This window comes from Symphalangus syndactylus, chromosome 17 (genome assembly GCF_028878055.3).
Source record: "Symphalangus syndactylus isolate Jambi chromosome 17, NHGRI_mSymSyn1-v2.1_pri, whole genome shotgun sequence".
Taxonomy (NCBI): domain Eukaryota; kingdom Metazoa; phylum Chordata; class Mammalia; order Primates; family Hylobatidae; genus Symphalangus; species Symphalangus syndactylus.
Window position 1 is genome coordinate 98,302,181 of NC_072439.2, and position 17,726 is coordinate 98,319,906.

Sequence of the window (17,726 nt, forward strand, 5' to 3'; positions counted from 1 at the left end):
TTATATAGACATATTGATTTAACCAAATACATTATTAAAATTAATTTCATCTATTTTGATTAATCTTTCTTAATGTGGCTACTGGAAAAATTTAAATTATGTGTATAGCTTACAATATACTTCTACTGAACAGTACAGTTTGTTTGTTTTGTTTTGTTTGAGATGGAGTCTTGCTCTGTTGCTCAGGCTGGAGTGTAAGGGTGCGATCTTGGCTCACTGCAATCTCCGCTGCCCGGTTTCACGCCATTCTCCTGCCTCAGCCTCCCGAGTAGCTGGGATTACAGGCGCCTGCCACCACATCTGGCTAATTTTTTGTATTTTTAGGAGAGACGGGGTTTCACCATGTTGGCCAGGCTGGTCTCAAACTCCTGACCTCAGGTGATCCACCAGCCTCAGCCTCCCAAAGTGCTGGGATTATAGGCGTGAGCTACTGCCCCCAGCCGGTTTTACCTTTTTTTAAATGTCTTAATTCATTATAACCAAATTCCTTTCCCTCAACATGCCACACTACAAAAGTAAAATTCTACAAAACTTCTGATTAACTCTCCTTCTCACCTGCCAGAAAATGAAATGTTCCCGGATGATATTCTTCACAGCTTCGTTGCTCCACACATCGCGGTTGAGGCACTGACATGCAAAGTCTTGAACATTTTGAATGTTTATCATCAGCCACTTATTTTGCATCTGGCCACACTCTTTGGCCTGCAAGAGTAAAGTTACAAATTTGTTAGAAATAATTTCTACTTGGTGACAGATGTTTCCGTAGTTGTTCAGAGGTTGTTGTCTTTCACTAAAAATACTAAGTTTTTGTCAGATATGACATCTAGAGTTTTCAGTATTTATACATTCTATATATTTACTTCGTATATGCATGTATAGCTATACTGTCCATTTCAAGCACTTCTCAAATTTAAATGAACTCATTTCTCTTCTATGCAGTTATTTGTTATAATGGCTGATTTTTCCTTCCTTCCTTCCTTCCTTCCTTCCTCCCTCCCTCCCTCCTTCCTTTTTTTCTTTTTCTTTTTTTTTTTTTTTTTGAGACAGAGTCTAACTCTATTGCCCAGGCTAGAGTGCAGTGGGGCAGTCTCGGCTCACTGCAACCTCCACCTCCTGAGTTCAAGTGATTCTTCTCCTGCCTCAGCCTCCCAAGTAGTTGGGATTAAAGGCGCGCCACAACACGCTTGGCTAATTTTTGTATTTTTAGTAGCGATGGGATATCAACATGTTGGCCAGGCTGGCCTCGAACTTCTGACCTCAAATGACCCGTCCACCTTGGCCTCCCAAAGTGCTGGAATTACAGGTGTGACTCACCATGACCGGTAATGGCTGAATTTTTAATGTATGTTTTAAACATCTTTATCTGAAAAGGATTCAACAAACTTAAGATCAACAAGTCACATAATTTTATTCTCTTGCAACATCCAACAACAATTTTTTTTTTTTTTGAGACGAGTTTCGCTCTTGTTGCCTAAGTTGGAGCACAATGGCACGATCTCGGCTCACTACAACCTCCACCTACTAGGTTCAAGTGATTCTTCTGCCTTAGCCTACCGAGTAGCTGGGATTACAGGTGTGTGCCACCACGCCTAATTTTTTTATGTATCTTTAGTAGAGAGAGACGGGGTTTCACCATGTTGGCCAGGCTGGTCTCGAACTCCTGACCTCAGGTGAGGCACCTATCTCAGCCTCCCAAAGTGCTGGGATTATAGGCGTGAGCCACCGCACCCAGCCAATTATACTTCTTTTTATGAATGCAATTGCTGTGTATATTTTACTTTGTTTTCTTCAACATCATTTCTGGAACATTTTTAAACATCATATTAATCTCAGTTATTAGGCATATATGCTATTTTGGAGAATCACCCTAAACATTTTAGTAAAAACTGCTGAGAGTTTTTTCTCTTAAGAGTTGTCTTCCTAGGAGTAGATTTCAAAAACTGGGATTACAAGGTCAAAGAATGTTCGAGAATGATCCCCAAACAACTCTACGATTCATACAACAGATATCAATATATCAATCGTTAGTGTGTACTTTTTGCCTGTCAGTCCCTTGTCAGCATAAAGACCCATGAAATGCTGCTGAGTGGAAAACAATGGCAGAAAAGCAAATGAGCAAATGCTGCCTCAAATCTTTGCCTAGGAAAGAACAGTGACACGAAACCATAGTTTTGGAATAAATTTATCCTAGAACAATATTCTTTTCCAAATCAGTGTGACATGGGAAAATCTTAAGAATCAATGAATTTGGTGTAATAACAATCCAAGAACATACAGGACATCATTTTGTGGGTACTGAAAAATGTGAGACTGAGAATATCTTCTGTTTTAAGAAGGTTTACATCATCTCACAAATAGCTTTTTTTGTATGAATCCCCAGAATAAATTATTTTCTTTTTTGCTGTTTATATTTTTTGTAGAGACAGGTGTTTCACTATGTTGGCCAGGCTGGTTTGGAACACCTAGCCTCAAATGATCCTCCTGCCCTGGCCTCCAAAAGTCCTGGGATTGCAGATGTCAGTCACTCCACTCAGCCCCAGAATAAATTATCTTCTAATATTTGCTTACTGATTCCATGGGTGAAAACCCAAGGTCTAAAAAGAAATATCCTTATATTGAGCCAGGAAGCTGCATTTAACTGCTCAAAGGCTTATTTTAAAATATACGAATATAATAATTCCTTGCTTATAGGAAGTAATACTTCCATTTACTTCCTTATAGGACAAAGATTTAAAAAGTGAATGATAAATGAATAATTACGCTGCTTTAACTACAGAAACGGTATTTGAAAATAAATGGAAAAATGACCATACATTCTAGAGATCGACTAGAGAGCACATATCCCTGTAACAGGGTAAATTTACGTAAGTCTGCCCCAAAAACAATGACAAGAAAAAAATGTACAAAACTGAAAATGAATAAAAGTCCAGAGTTTAAAATGGAAGAGTCACTTTTTTTTTTTGCTTTAAAAAATTTGTTTACTCACATTCATGCTTTCATTATCTCAGATTTATTCATTCAACAAATACTGAGTACCTATCATGTTTCAGGTACAGTTATAGATATTAAAGTTATAGCAGTTCTAAAATATAAAAATCCTTGCCTTCGTGAAGCTTCCAATGGGGGAGAAACCTAATACTAGCAAAAGAAACTTGGAAATGATACTAACCACATTGAAGATATTGTTAAAAAATTGTTACTGCTAAAAGTAAGGGTCCAAAGACACAATCTTCAAACAAAACAACAATATTGGGAGGGAATAAAAGAGTCTTGAATAGGCCGGGTGCTGTGGCTCACACCTGTAATCCCAGCACTTTGGGAGGCCAAGGTGGGTGGATCACCTGAGGTCAGGAGTTCAAGACCAGCCTGGTCAACATGGTGAAACCCCATCTCTACTAAAAATACAAAAATTAGCCAGGCATGGTGGTGGGCACCTGTAATCCCAGCTACTCAGGAGGCTGAGGCAGGAGAATTGCTTGAACCCAGGCGGCAGAGGTTGCAGTGAGCCAAGATCATGCCACTGCACTCCAGCCTGGGCAACAGAGTGAGACTCTGCCAGAAAGAAAGGAAGAAAAGGAAGGAAGGAAGGAAGGAAGGAAGGAAGGAAGGAAGGAAGGAAGGAAGGAAGGGAGGGAGGGAGGGAGGGAGGGAGGGAGGGAGGAGGGGAGGGGAGGGGAGGGGAGGGGAGGGGAGGGGAGGGGAGGGAGGAGGGGAGGGAGGGAGGAGGGGAGGGAGGGAGGGGGGGAGGGAGGGAGGGGGGAGGGAGGGAGGGAGGGAAGGGAGGGAGGGGGGAGGGAGGGAGGGGGGAGGGAGGGAGGGAAGGGAGGGAGGGGGGAGGGAGGGAGGGAGGGAGGGAGGGAGGAAGGAAGGAAGGAAGGAAGGAAGGAAGGAAGGAAAGAAAGGAAAGGAAAGAAGGAAAGGAAAGAAAGGAAAGGAAAGGAAAGGAAGAAAGAAGAGTCTTGAGTAAGTCTAGAGATCTCATGTATAACATGAGGACTACACTTAATATCGTATTATACATTGAAAATGTGCTGAGAGCAGATTATTAGGTGGAAGGAAGGAAGGAAAGAAGGAAAGAAAGGAAAGGAAAGGAAAGGAAGAAAGAAGAGTCTTGAGTAAGTCTAGAGATCTCATGTACAACATTAGGACTATAGTTAATAATATCGTATTATACATTGAAAATGTGCTGAGAGCAGATTATTAGGTGCTCTTACCACACATACACACATAAAAAGACAATTATGGAAGGTAAGGACAGGTTAATTTGCTCGACTGTAGTAATCATTTTACTATGTATATCCGATCTTCATGTTATACATCTTAAATATGTACAGTAGTCTGGAGCAGTGGCTCACACCTATAATCCCACAGCCTTGGGAGGCCAAGACAGGAGGATTGCTTAAGGCAAGGAGTTCGAGACCACTCTGGGCAACACAGCAAGACCCCATCTCTAAAAAGATTTAAAATAATTAAATATATGCAATTTAAAAAGAGAGTCTTAAAAATAACCTAAGTATACCAATTATGTGAGTCAGGGACTGGAGGTGAGAGTGGGCCATGAGAAAAATAACCTCCTCATGGAAGAAGGTTATCATGGAAGAAGGTTATTGGAATTCTTGGAATCTATTAGGTTGTTCTGAATCAACATTTCAAAGCCATTATAATGGAGACCCCAGAGTAAAACAGCGGGAGACTAACATCTCTCCCAGTACCAGCCAGATCAGGAAGGCATGATAAAAAAGGATTTAGGCCTGGCATGGTGGCTCATGCCTGTAATCCCAGCACTTTGGGAGGCCGAGGTGGGCTGATCATTTGAGCCCAAGAGTTCAAGACCAGCCTGGCCAACATGGCGAAACCCCATCTCTACTAACAATACTAAAATTAGACAAGCGTGGTGGCACATGCCTGTAATCCCATCTACTTGGGTAGCTGAGGTACAAGAATTGCTTGAATCTGGGAGGCAGAGGTTGCAGTGAGCTGGGATCATGCCACTGCACTCCAGCCTGGGCAACAGAGCAAGACTGCCTCAAAAAAAGAAAGAAAAAGAAAATGAAGGATTTGAACAAATTTAGTATGTTTCAGTAAGTATATATGCATAAAGTCTAGAAGAAAATATATTAAAATATACACAGTACTTTTTAATGGAAGTTACAATTTTATTTTTCCTTGTTCGTTTTCTAAATTTCAATGATTTGTCTAATTTGAATAAAACTAAATGTAAACAACATAAAGTTTAATCAGAAAAAATGTTATATATTGCCAGGGGCAGTGGCTCTCGCCTGTAATCAATAGCACTTTGGGAGGCCGAGGTGGGTGGATCACCTGAGGTCAGGAGTTCAAGACCAGCTTGACCAATATGGTGAAACCTCGTCTCTACTAAAATTTTAAAAATTAGCCAGGCGTGGTGGTGTGTGCCTATAGTCCCAGCTACTCGGGAGGATGAGACAGAAGAATTGCTTGAACCCAGGAGGCAGAGGCTGCAGTGAGCCAAGATCACGCCACTGCACTCTGGCCTGGGCGACAGAGCGAGACTCTGTCTCAGAAAAAAAAAAAAAAAAGCAAAAAAAGGAAAAAATTAGTTACTAAGTAGGCTCTTCTTCACATTTTTGGCTACATATTTTCACTTGCATTTATACTAAATACTTCTGAAATTAACAAAATATTCTTAGTAATTAGAGCTAGGTGCACGTGTAACGGGATACCAATTTAAAATGTGTTTTTTTTTTCTCATGAAATAAGAAATATTGGCCGGGTCCAGTGGCTCACACTGGTAATCTCAGAACTCTGGGAGGCCAAGGCTGGTTGATCACTGGAGCTCAGGAGTTCAAGACCACCTGGGCAACGTGGCAAAACCTAATCTCTACAAAAAATACAAAATGTAGCTAGGCATGGTGGCACGCGCCCGTAATCCCAGCTACCTGGGGGACTAAGGTGGGCAGATCACTTGAACCCAGGAAGTTGGGGCTGCAGTGAGCTGAGATCGTGCCACTGCACTCCAGCCTGGGTGACAAAGTGAGACTCTGTCTCAAAAAAAAAGAAAGAAATATTACAGAAATTGTTCTGTTTCTTTCTGCACAATATTCCTTCTGGCATAATCATGATTTCATGAAAGCTAATTAAACTGTTTTAGGCCCTGTGGACACACAACAGTCAAGAAAACGAAGTCCCTGTGTTCATACAGCTTACAGGATGGTGGGGAAAGAAGAAAACGTAGGAAACATTCCCTTGCCCAGGTCAGACCATTTGGCCTAAGTGCTTTGCTCACTCAGTTGGTTTTCTTGACTGTACCAGCTCTTTCCAACAGCAGTATGCTCACACTGTATTTTCCCTCAGACCTCCCCATCGTTCGCATTCCCTCGCTTCACTAAGGTTTCTATTCATATCTCATCCTTTCAGAAATCTTCCCTGATCTTCCTAATACAGTCCTTTCTCCTCACAATTTTAAACATATGTGGAACCTACGAAATCAACCTGGCTTTCAATTTGGCTGTAAGAAGAAACTGAATTTGGCAACATGGACACATCTACTTGCAAAAGACACTAGAAATTTCCAGATGCTTAACTCAATTCAGACCACACACATCAAATGGCCCTGAACAAAAAACAGCCCCCCTCTCTCCTTCCCTTATTGTATTTTATTCTCCTTTTTTTTTTTCTTTTGAGACAGGGTCTCACTGTGTTGCTCAGGGTAGAGGGCAATGGCACCACCACAGCTCACTCCAGCCTCAACCTCCTGGGCTCAAGCGATCCTCCCACCCCAGCCTCCTGAGTAGCTGGGACCACAGGTGTGCACCACCACGTCTAGCTAATTCTTTCGACTTTTTGTAGAGACAGGGTTCCACCATATTGCCCAGGCTGGTCTTGAACTCCTGGGCTCAAGTGATCTACTCCCTTCAGCCTCCCACCAAAGTGCTGGGATTACAGGCATAAGTCACTGCGTCCAGCCACATTTTATTCTTTCTCCAAGCAACTACTATAACTTGAAATGAATGTCACACTCTCTCTCTCCATCAAAGACAAACATATGTATTATATTCACTGTTATTATATATGTGTGTGTGTGTGTGTTTTATGTTATTTGTTTATAGTCTGTTTCTCCTACTAGATTATAAATGCTACAATGGCAAGGATTTTATACAATTTACCACTATCTCCCTGTGGCAGAAACTGCTTATAGGTACCAAATAACCCATTCTCCCCTTGTCCCTCTTATAGAACCTCCAATTTTTAACTAAGCATCAGGATTTCCTAGTGTCCCTTGCAAATGGGTGTAGCCACGCTGCCAAGTTATAGTAGATGGAATGTAGACAGAAGTGCTGTGTACAACTTCTAGGTTGTTCCTTTAAAGGGAAATGTGTACCCTTATCAGCTCTTCCCTCTTCCATGCTGTTTATTTTTTTTTTAAGTGAAAGCAAGTTTATTAAGAAAGTAAAGGAATAAAGTATGGCTATTCCATAGGCAGAGCAGCCCAAGGGCTGCTGGTTGCCAATTTTTATGTTTATTTCTTGATTATATGCTAATCAAGGAGTGGGTTACTTATGAGTTTTCCAGGAAAAGGTTGGGCAGTTCCGGGAACTGAGGGCTCCTCTCCCTTCTTAGATGATATAGGGCAGCTTCCTGATGTTGCCGTGGCATTTGTAAACTGCCATAGCGCTGGTGGGAGTGGAGCAGTGAGGATGACCAGGTCGCTCTCATTGCCATGTTGGTTTTGGTGGATTTTAGCCGGCTTCTTTATTGCAACGTGTTTCTTCAGCAAGGTCTTCACGATCAGTTTCTTGTGCTGACCTCCTATCTCACCCCATGACTTAGAATGTCTAACCGTCTGGGAATGCAGCCCACTAGGTCTCAGCCTTATTTTACTGAGCCCCTATTCAAAATGGAGTTGCTCTGTTTTAAATGCTTCTGACATTTCCTCCCTTCCTTTTATAAGAGAACCCTTAATCCTAAGTGTCGTAGAGGGAAAAAGATTCAACTTCCGTAACTTCTTCATGCTTAACAGGGACGATGATATTCCTGCCTATTAGATATCTTGCACTCAGAGTAGAGAGGACCTCAGTCTGAAAGCATCTGTATGGCGAGCATCATTCCTAACTCTTGAGTCCCAACAGAAGGTGGTACCCTTCAGCCAACTGGTGCTCACAGATGATTTTCCTTTGGGTCGGAGGTATCTTCAGTATCATCCCTTCTGTGATTCGCCAGAAAGACGTTACTGGGCCCCACCACTTAACCAAGGTTAGCCTTTGGGTTGGGGGTTTCCTCAGTATTGGCCCTTCTGGGTCGCCAGAATGATGTTACCGGAAAGGGGTCTGGATCCAGATCCCAAGAGAGGGTTCTTGGATCTAGTGCAGGATACAATTCAGGGTGAGTCTATAGAGTAAAGTGAAAGCAGGTTTATTAAGAATGTGAAGGTCACGCCTATAATCCCAGCACTTTGGGAGGCCAAGGCGGGCGGATCACGAGGTCAGGAGATCCAGACCATCCTGGCTAACATGGTGAAACCACGTCTCTATTAAAAAATACAAAAAATAAGCCGGGCGTGGTGGCAGGTGCCTGTGGTCCCAGCTACTCAGTAGGCTGAGGCAGGAGAATGGAGTGAACCTGGGAGGTGGAACGTGCAGTGAGCCGAGATAGCACCACTGCAGTCCAGCCAGGGTGAAAGAGTGAGATTCCATCTCAAACAAACAAACAAAGAAACAAGTGTGAAGGAACGGAGAACGGCCACTCCACAGGCAGAACAGCCTTCCATGCTGTTTAGTAAGCAAACACGGTGGTAAAAGCCAACTTGAATCACGTAGACAAGGGCAAGCAAGACCTAGGGGATGGCAGAACAAGACAGAAAAAAATTCTGCCAACTCTAGTAACTTTACAGAGCTAATCATCCTAACAGCCTGGACTTCCATCTTGCTTAAGCTACTGTTTGTTTGTGGTGGGGTGTTCCAAGATGGCCAAATAGGAGCAGCTCCAGTCTGCAGCTCCCAGCATGATCAACGCAGAAGACAGATGATTTCTGCATTTCCAACTGAGGTACCTGGTTCACCTCAATGGGACTGCTTGGACAGCAGGTGCAGCCCACGGAGGGCGAGCTGAAGCAGGGCAGTGTGCCGCCTCACCTGGGAAGCACAAGGGGTCGGGGGATTTCCCTTTCCTAGCCAAGGGAAGCCGTGACAGACTACCTGGAAAAACGGGGCACTCCCACCCAAATACTGCACTTTTCCGAAGGTCTTAGCAGCTGGCAGGCAAGGTGATTCTCTCTCGTGCCTGGCTTGGCAGGTCCCACGCCCACGGAGCCTTGCTCACTGCTAGCGCAGCAGTCAGAGATTGACCTGTGAGGTGGCAGCCTGGCTGGGGGAGGGGCGTCCGCCATTGCTGAGGCCTGAATAGGTAAACAAAGCGGCTGGGAAGCTCGAACTGGGCAGAGCCCACCGCAGCTCAACAAGGCCGGGCGCAGTGGCTCACGCCTGTAATCCCAGCACTTTGGGAGGCCGAGGCGGGTGGATCACGAGGTCAGGAGATCGAGACCATGGTGAAACCCCGTCTCTACTAAAAATACAAAAAATTAGCCGGGCGTAGTGGCGGGCGCCTGTAGTCCCAGCTACTCGGAGAGGCTGAGGCAGGAGAATGGCGTGAACCCGGGAGGCGGAGCTTGCAGTGAGCCGAGATTGCGCCACTGCACTCCAGCCTGGGCGACAGAGCGAGACTCCGTCTCAAAAAAAAAAAAAAAAAAAAAAAAAAAAACCAAGGCCTACTGCCCCTAAACTCCACCTCTGGGGGCAGGGCATAGCTGAACAAAAGGCAGCAGACAACTTCTGCAGACTTAAACGTCCCTGTCTAACAGCTCTGAAGAGAGCAGTGGTTCTCCCAGCATGGTGTTCGAGCTCTGAGAACGGACAGATGGCCTCCTCAAGTGGGTCCCTGACTCCCGTGTAGCCTAACTGGGAGACACCTCCCCGTAGGGGCCGACAGACACCTCATACAGGCGGCTGCCCCTCTGGGACGAAGCTTCCAGAGGAAGGCTCAAGCATCATTATTTGCTGTTCTGCAGCTTCTGCTGGTGATACCCAGGCAAACAGGGTCTGGAGTGGAACTCCTGCAAACTCCAACAGACCTACAGCTGAGGGACCTGACTGTTAGAAGGAAAACTAACAAACAGAAAGGAATAGCATCTACATCAACAAAAAGGTCATCTACACCAAAATCCCATCTGTAGGTCACCAACATCAAAGACCAAAGGTAGATAAAACCACAAAGATGAGGAGAAGCCAGAGCAGAAAAGCTGAAAATTCTAAAAATCAGAGCGCCTCTTCTCCTCCAAAGGATCGCAGCTCCTTGCCAGCAACGGAACAAAGCTGGATGGAGAATGACTTTGACAAGTTGACAGAAGTAGGCCTCAGAAGGTTGGTTATAACTTCTCCGAGCTAAAGGAGGATATTCGAACCCATTGCAAGGAAGCTAAACACCTTGAAAAAAGATTAGACGAATAGCTAACTAGAATAAACAGTGTAGAGAAGACCTTAAATTGACCTGATGGAGCTGAAAACCATAGCATGAGAACTTCGTGACGCTTGCATAAGCTTCAATAGCTGATTTGATCAAGTGGAAGAAAGGGTATCAGTGATTGAAGATCACATTAATGAAATAAAGTGAGAAGACAAGGTTAGAGGAAAAAGAGTAAAAAGAAACAAACAAAGCCTCCAAGAAATAAGAGACTATGTGAAAAGACCAAATCTACGTCTGATTGGTGTACCTGAAAGTGATGGGGAGAATGGAACCAAGTTGGAAAACACTCTGCAGGATATTATCCAGGAGAACTTCCCCAACCTAGCAAGGCAGGCCAACATTCAAATTCAGGAAATACAGAACACCACAAAGATGCTCCTCAAGAAAAGCAACACGAAGACACATAATTGTCAGATTCACCAGGGTTGAAATGAAGGGAAAAATGTGAAGGGCAGCCAGAGAGAAAGGTCGGGTTACCCACAAAGGGAAGCCCATCAGACTAACAGCAGATGTCTCTGCAGAAACCCTACAAGCCAGAAGAGTGGGGGCCAATATTCAACATTCTTAAAGAAAAGAATTTTCAACCCAGAATTTCATATCCAGCCAAACTAAGCTTCATAAATGAAGGAGAAATAAAATCCTTTACAGACAAGCAAATGCTGAGACATTTTGTCACCACCAGGCCTGCCTTACCAGAGCTCCTGAAGGAAGCACTAAACATGGAAAGAAACAACTGGTGCCAGCTGCTGCAAAAACATGCCAAATTGTAAAGACCATCGATGCTAGGAAGAAACTGCATCAACTAACGAGTAAAATAATCAGCTAACATCATAATGACAGCATCAAATTCACACACAATAATATTAACCTTAAATGTAAATGGGCTAAATGCCCCAATTAAAAGACACAGACTGGCAAATTGGATAAAGAGTCAAGATCCATCAGTGTGCTGTATTCAGGAGACCCATCTCACATGCAAAGACACACATAGGCTCAAAATAAAGGGATGGAGGAAGATCTACCAAGCAAATGGAAAGCAAAAAAAACACAGGGGTTGGCCGGGCACGGTGGCTCACGCCTGTAATCCCAGCACTTTGGGAGGCCAAGGCAGGCGGATCACAAGGTCAGGAGATCGAGACCATCCTGGCTAACATGGTGAAACCCCATCTCTACTAAAAATACAAAAAAAATTAGCCAGGCGTGGTGGTGGGCACCTATAGTCCCAGCTACTCGGGAGGCTGAGGCAGGAGAATGGCATGAACCCAGGAGGCGGAGCTTGCAGTGAGCCGAGATCGTGTCACTGCACTCCAGCCTGGGCCACAGAGCGAGACTTCGTCTCCAAAGAAAAAAAACAGAAAAAAACGCAGGGGTTGCAATCCTAGTCTCTCATAAAACAGACTTTAAACCAACAAAGATCAAAAGAGACAAAGAAGGCCATTACATAATGGTAAAGGGGTCAATTCAACAAGAAGAGCTAACTATCCTAAATATATATGCACCCAATACAGGAGCACCCAGATTCAGAAAGCAAGTCCTTAAAGACCTACAAATAGACTTAGACTCCCACACAATAATAATGGGAGAATTTAACGCCCCACTGTCAGTATTAGACAGATCAATGAGACAGAAGGTTAACAAGGATATCCAGGACCTGAACTCAGCTCTGCAACAAGCAGACCTAATAGACATCTACAGAACTCTCCACCCCAAATCAACAGAATATACATTTCTTCTCAGCACCACATCACACTTATTCCAAAATTGACCACATAGTTGGAAGTAAAGCACTCCTCAGCAAATGTAAAAGAACAGAAATCACAACAAACTGTCTCTCAGACCACAGTGCAATCAAATGTAATTAGAACTCAGGATTAAGAAACTCATTCAAAACTGCACAACTACATGGAAACTGAACAACCTGCTCCTGAATGACTATTGGGTAAATAACGAAATGAAGGCAGAAATAATGATGTTCTTTGAAACCAATGAGAACAAAGACACAACATAATAGAATCTCTGGGACACATTTAAAGCAGTGTGTAGAGGGAAATTCATAGCACTAAATGCCCACAAGGGAAAGCAGGAAAGATCTAAAATTGACACCCTAACATCACAATTAAAAGAACTAGAGAAGCAAGAGCAAACACATTCAAAGGCTACCAGAAGGCAAGAAATAACTAAGATCAGAGCAGAACTGAAGGAGATAGAGACACAAAAAACCCTTCAAAAAAATCAATGAATCCAAGAGCTGGTTTTTTGAAAAGATCAACAAAATTGATATACCACTAGCAAGATTAATAAAGAATAAAAGAGAGAAGAATCAAATAGACGCAATAAAAAATGATCAAGGTGACTACCATCAGAGAATGCTATAAACACTTCTATGCAAATAAACTAGAAAATCTAGAAGAAATGGGTAAATTCCTGGACACATACACCCTCCCAAGACTAAACCAGGAAGAAGTTGAATCTCTGAATAGACCAATAACAGGCTCTGAAATTGAGGCAATAATTAATAGCCTACCAACCAAAAAAAGTCCAGGACCAGATGGATTCACAGCCAAATTCTACCAGAGGTACAAAGAGGAGCTGGTACCATTCCTTCTGAAACTATTACAATCAATAGAAAAAGAGGGAATCCTCCCTAACTCATTTTATGAGGCCAACATCATCCTGATACCAAAGCCTGGCAGAGACACAACAAAAAAAGAGAATTTTAGACCAATATCCCTGATGAATATCAATGCGAAAATCCTCAATAAAATACTGGCAAACCAAAACCAGCAGCACATCAAAAAGCTTCTCCACCATGATCAAGTGGGCTTCATCCCTGGGATGCAAGGCTGGTTCAACATACGCAAATCAATAAACATAATCCATCATATAAACAGAACCAACGACAAAAACCACGATTATCTCAATAGATACAGAAAAGACCTTTGACAAAATTCAACAGCCCTTCACGCTAAAAATTCTCAATAAACTAGGTATTGATGGAACGTATCTCAAAATAATAAGAGATATTTATGGCAAACCCACAGCCAATATCATACTGAATGGGCAAAAACTGGAAGCATTCCCTTTGAAAACTGGCACAAGACAAGGATGCCCTCTCTCACCACTCCTATTCAACATAGTGTTGGAAGTTCTGGCCAGGGCAATCAGGCAAGAGAAACAAATAAAGGGTATTCAATTAGGAAAAGAGGAAGTCAAATTGTCCCTGTTTGCAGATGACATGATCATATATTTAGAAAACCCCATCGTTTCAGCCCAAAATCTCCCTAAGCTGATAAGCAACTTCAGCGAAGTCTTAGGACACAAAATCAATGTGCAAAAATCACAAGCATTCCTATACACCATTAACAGACAAAGAGCCAAATCATGAGTGAACTCCCATTCACAATTGCTTCAAAGAAAATAAAATACCTAGAAATCCAACTTACAAGGGATGTGAAGGACCTCTTTAAGGAGAACTACAAACCACTGCTCAACGAAATAAAACACGACACAAACAAATGGAAGAATATTCCATGCTCATGGATAGGAAGAATCAATACCTGAAAATGGCCATATTGCCCAAAGTAATTTATAGATTCAATGCCATCCCCATCAAGCTACCACTGACTTTCTTCATAGAATTGGAAAAAACTACTTTAAAGTTCATATGGAACCTAAAAAGAGCCCACATTGCCAAGGCAATCCTAAGCAAAAAGAACAAAGCTGGAGGCATCACGCTACCTGACTTCAAACTATACTACAAGGCTACAGTAACCAAAACAGCACATCAAAAAGCTTCTCCACCATGATCAAGTGGGCTTGATATACAGATATACAGACCAACGGAACAGAACAGAGGCCTCAGAAATAACACCACATATCTAAAACCATCTGATCTTTGACAAATCTGACAAAAACAAGAAATGGGGAAAGGATTCCCTATTTAATAAATGGTGCTGGGAAAAACTGGCTAGCCACAGGTAGAAAGTTGAAACTGGATCCCTTCCTTACACCTTATACAAAAATTAATTCAAGATGATTAAAGACTTAAATGTTAGACCTAAAGCCATAAAAACCCTAGAAGAAAACCTAGGCAATACCATTCAGGACATAGGCATGGGCGAAGACTTCACAACTAAAACACCAATAGCAATGGCAACAAAAGCCAAAATAGACAAATGGGATCTAATTAAACTAAAGAGCTTCTGCATGGCAAAAGAAACTACCATTAGCATGAACGGGAAACCTACAGAATGGGAGAAAATTTTTGCAATCTACCCATCTGACAAAAGGCTAATATCCAGAATCTACAAAGAACTCAAACAAATTTACAAGAAAAAAACAAACAACCCCATCAAAAAGTGGGCAAAGGATATGAACAGACACTTCTCAAAAGAAGACATCTATGCAGCCAATAGACACATGAAAAAATGCTCATCATCACTGGTCATCAGAGAAATGCAAATCAAAACCACAATGAGATACCATCTCATGCCAGTTAGAATGGCCATCATTAAAAAGTCAGGAAGCAACAGATGCTGGAGAGGATGTTGAGAAATAGCAATGCTTTTACACTGTTGGTGGGAGTGTAAATTAGTTCAACCATTGTGGAAGACAGTGTGGCGATTCCTCAAGGATCTAGAACTAGAATTGCCATTTGACCCAGCAATCCTATTACTGGGTGTATACCCAAAGGATTATAAATCATGCTACTATAAAGACACATGCACATGTAAGTTTACTGCAGCACTATTCACAATAGCAAAGACTTGGAACCAACCCAAACGTCCATCAATGATAGACTGCATTAAGAAAATGTGGCACATATACACCATGGAATACTATGCAGCCATAAAAAAGGATGAGTTCATGTCGTTTGCAGGGACATGGATGAAGCTAGAAACCATCATTCTCAGCAAACTATCACAAGGACAGAAAACCAAACACTGCATGATCTCACTCACAGGCGGATATTGAACAATGAGATCACTTATTACAAGGCTGGGAACATCACACACTGGGGCCTGTCGGGGGCTGGGGGGCTGGGGGAGGGATAGCATTAGGATAAATACCTAATTAAATGAGTTGATGGGTGCAGCAAACCAACATGGCCCATGTATACCTATGTATCAAACCTGCACGTTGTGCATGTGTACCCTAGAACTTAAAGTATAATAAAATAAATAAATAAATAAGCTACTGTTTTTTTTTCCCGGTCTCTCTCACATGCAGTCAAACCTTTACTCTCGATCACCTAGAATTAGGTCCTGCAACACAAGGCCTCAATAAATATGTACTGAGTGAACAAGTGAATTAATCAGTCTCTCTCATCTGGTTAGCATGAGCCAGAAAGAATCCTTGAGGCCGGGCGCGGTGGCTCACGCTTGTAATCCCAGCACTGTGGAAGGCCGAGGCGGGCAGATCACGAGGTCAGGAGATCGAGACCATGGTGAAACCCCGTCTCTACTAAAAATACAAAAAATTAGCCGGGCGTGGTGGCGGGCGCCTGTAGTCCTAGCTACTTGGAGAGGCTGAGGCAGGAGAATGGCGTGAACCCGGGAAGCGGAGCTTGCAGTGAGCCGAGATTGCGCCACTGCACTCCAGCCTGGGCCACAGAGCGAGACTCCGTCCCAAAAAAAAAAAAAGAATCCTTGAACATGACCCACCTCTAGTTACACTAGCTTCTAACCTGTAAAACTGTGGCTCACATTTACATCTAATATGAGGAACAAACCTATGGGCCCTCCTTGGTCAGCCAAAGAGTATCCCTCTAATTTTTAACATTTATCTTTCTAAACTTTAATGACTTAATTTTGCATGTTATCTCCCTAATTTTTATAAAACTAATACATGTATCTTTAACCATAATGAAATACCTGCTTTTGGAAGGGAATGTTTATTTCATTTAAAGTCTTGCAGATGGTTAAGTATATTATCAGTGAAAAAAAAAATGGACTGCTGTAAAAACAGGCCATGAAATACAAGGCAAAAAAGGTGATATAACTTAAATTTCAGGGGACAACATCAAAAGAGATTAGTATTTTCCCTTAATGAGCAAGCAGAAGAATAACTGCCTTTTCCCTCCAAAGTGACCAAACTAAATCAAGCTTAGTTACTGCATTACGTCCTAGAGCAACTCATAAGCTAATAAAAATAGAAAACATGCCAAAACAAACTAAGATCCTTTTCTGCCTTTCATATTGCTGCTATTCTCTCTCTCAATGGCTGCAGTATCACCAGAATACTAGAAAGGACAGGCAGCTGCCATGTTGAGACCATGACGGAAAGATGAAGGAAACTGAGGAGACATCTAACCTGACATTTTTGAGCTTATGAATGAACACCAATAATTTCTTCAACTCTAGGCTTATTACTGACAAAAATAAAGCATTGTTTGGTCAAATTACCATCATTTGGGTTTTCTGTTACATGCAGCCAAACCACTTTCAAGGTTTTCTGATTCAGAAAATTGAAACTGGAGAGTACGCTGATACGGTTTGGACATTTGTCCCCTCCAAATCTCATACTGAAATGTAATCCCCAGTGTTGGGGGTGGGGCCTCGTAGGTGGTGTTTGGGTCATGGGGGCGGACCCCTGGTGAATGGCTTGACCCCTTGCTCCTCGCACCATATGCTACACCGGCTTCCCCTTTGCCTTCTGCCATGACTGCAAGCTTCCTGAGGCCTCACCAGAAGCAGATGTCAGCACCATGCTTTCTATACAGCCTGTAGAAATGTGAGTCAAAATAATATCTTTTTTTTTTTATAAATTGCCCAGTCTCATGGATTCCTTTCTAGCAATGCAAGCAAACTAACACACAAGCTTACATTGAAATTCCTTCTCCTAAATACTTCATGTATGACAGTGTAAAAGTGTATCAAAGGACACATTTTAAAAAATACTACCAGGACGGGCGCGGTGGCTCACGCTTATAATCCCAGGACTTTGGGAGGCCGAGGCGGGCGGATCACGAGGTCAGGAGATCGAGACCACGATGAAACCCCGTCTCTACTAAAAATACAAAAAATTAGCTGGGCGTGGTGGCGGGCGCCTGTAGTCCCAGCTACTCGGAGAGGCTGAGGCAGGGGAATGGCGTGAGCCCGGGAGGCGGAGCTTGCAGTGAGCCGAGATTGCACCACTGCACTCCAGCCTGGGCGACAGAGCGAGACTCTGTCTCAAAAAAAACAAAAAACAAAAAAACAAACAAAAAAAACTATCATAACGTGTTCAAA

At 42.8% G+C, this 17,726-nt stretch overlaps 1 protein-coding gene across 4 annotated transcripts in view; it reads right to left on the reverse strand.

Annotated features, from left to right (window-relative positions):
• UBXN7 (UBX domain protein 7) overlaps positions 1-17,726 on the reverse strand; it is a 79,255-nt gene that overhangs the window by 16,910 nt on the left and 44,619 nt on the right. For all 4 annotated transcript variants that reach the window (XM_063622210.1, XM_063622211.1, XM_063622213.1 and 1 more), the window contains one exon: positions 556-702. In XM_063622210.1, the coding sequence (XP_063478280.1) occupies positions 556-702 (147 nt within the window). The remainder of the gene's footprint in view (positions 1-555; positions 703-17,726) is intronic.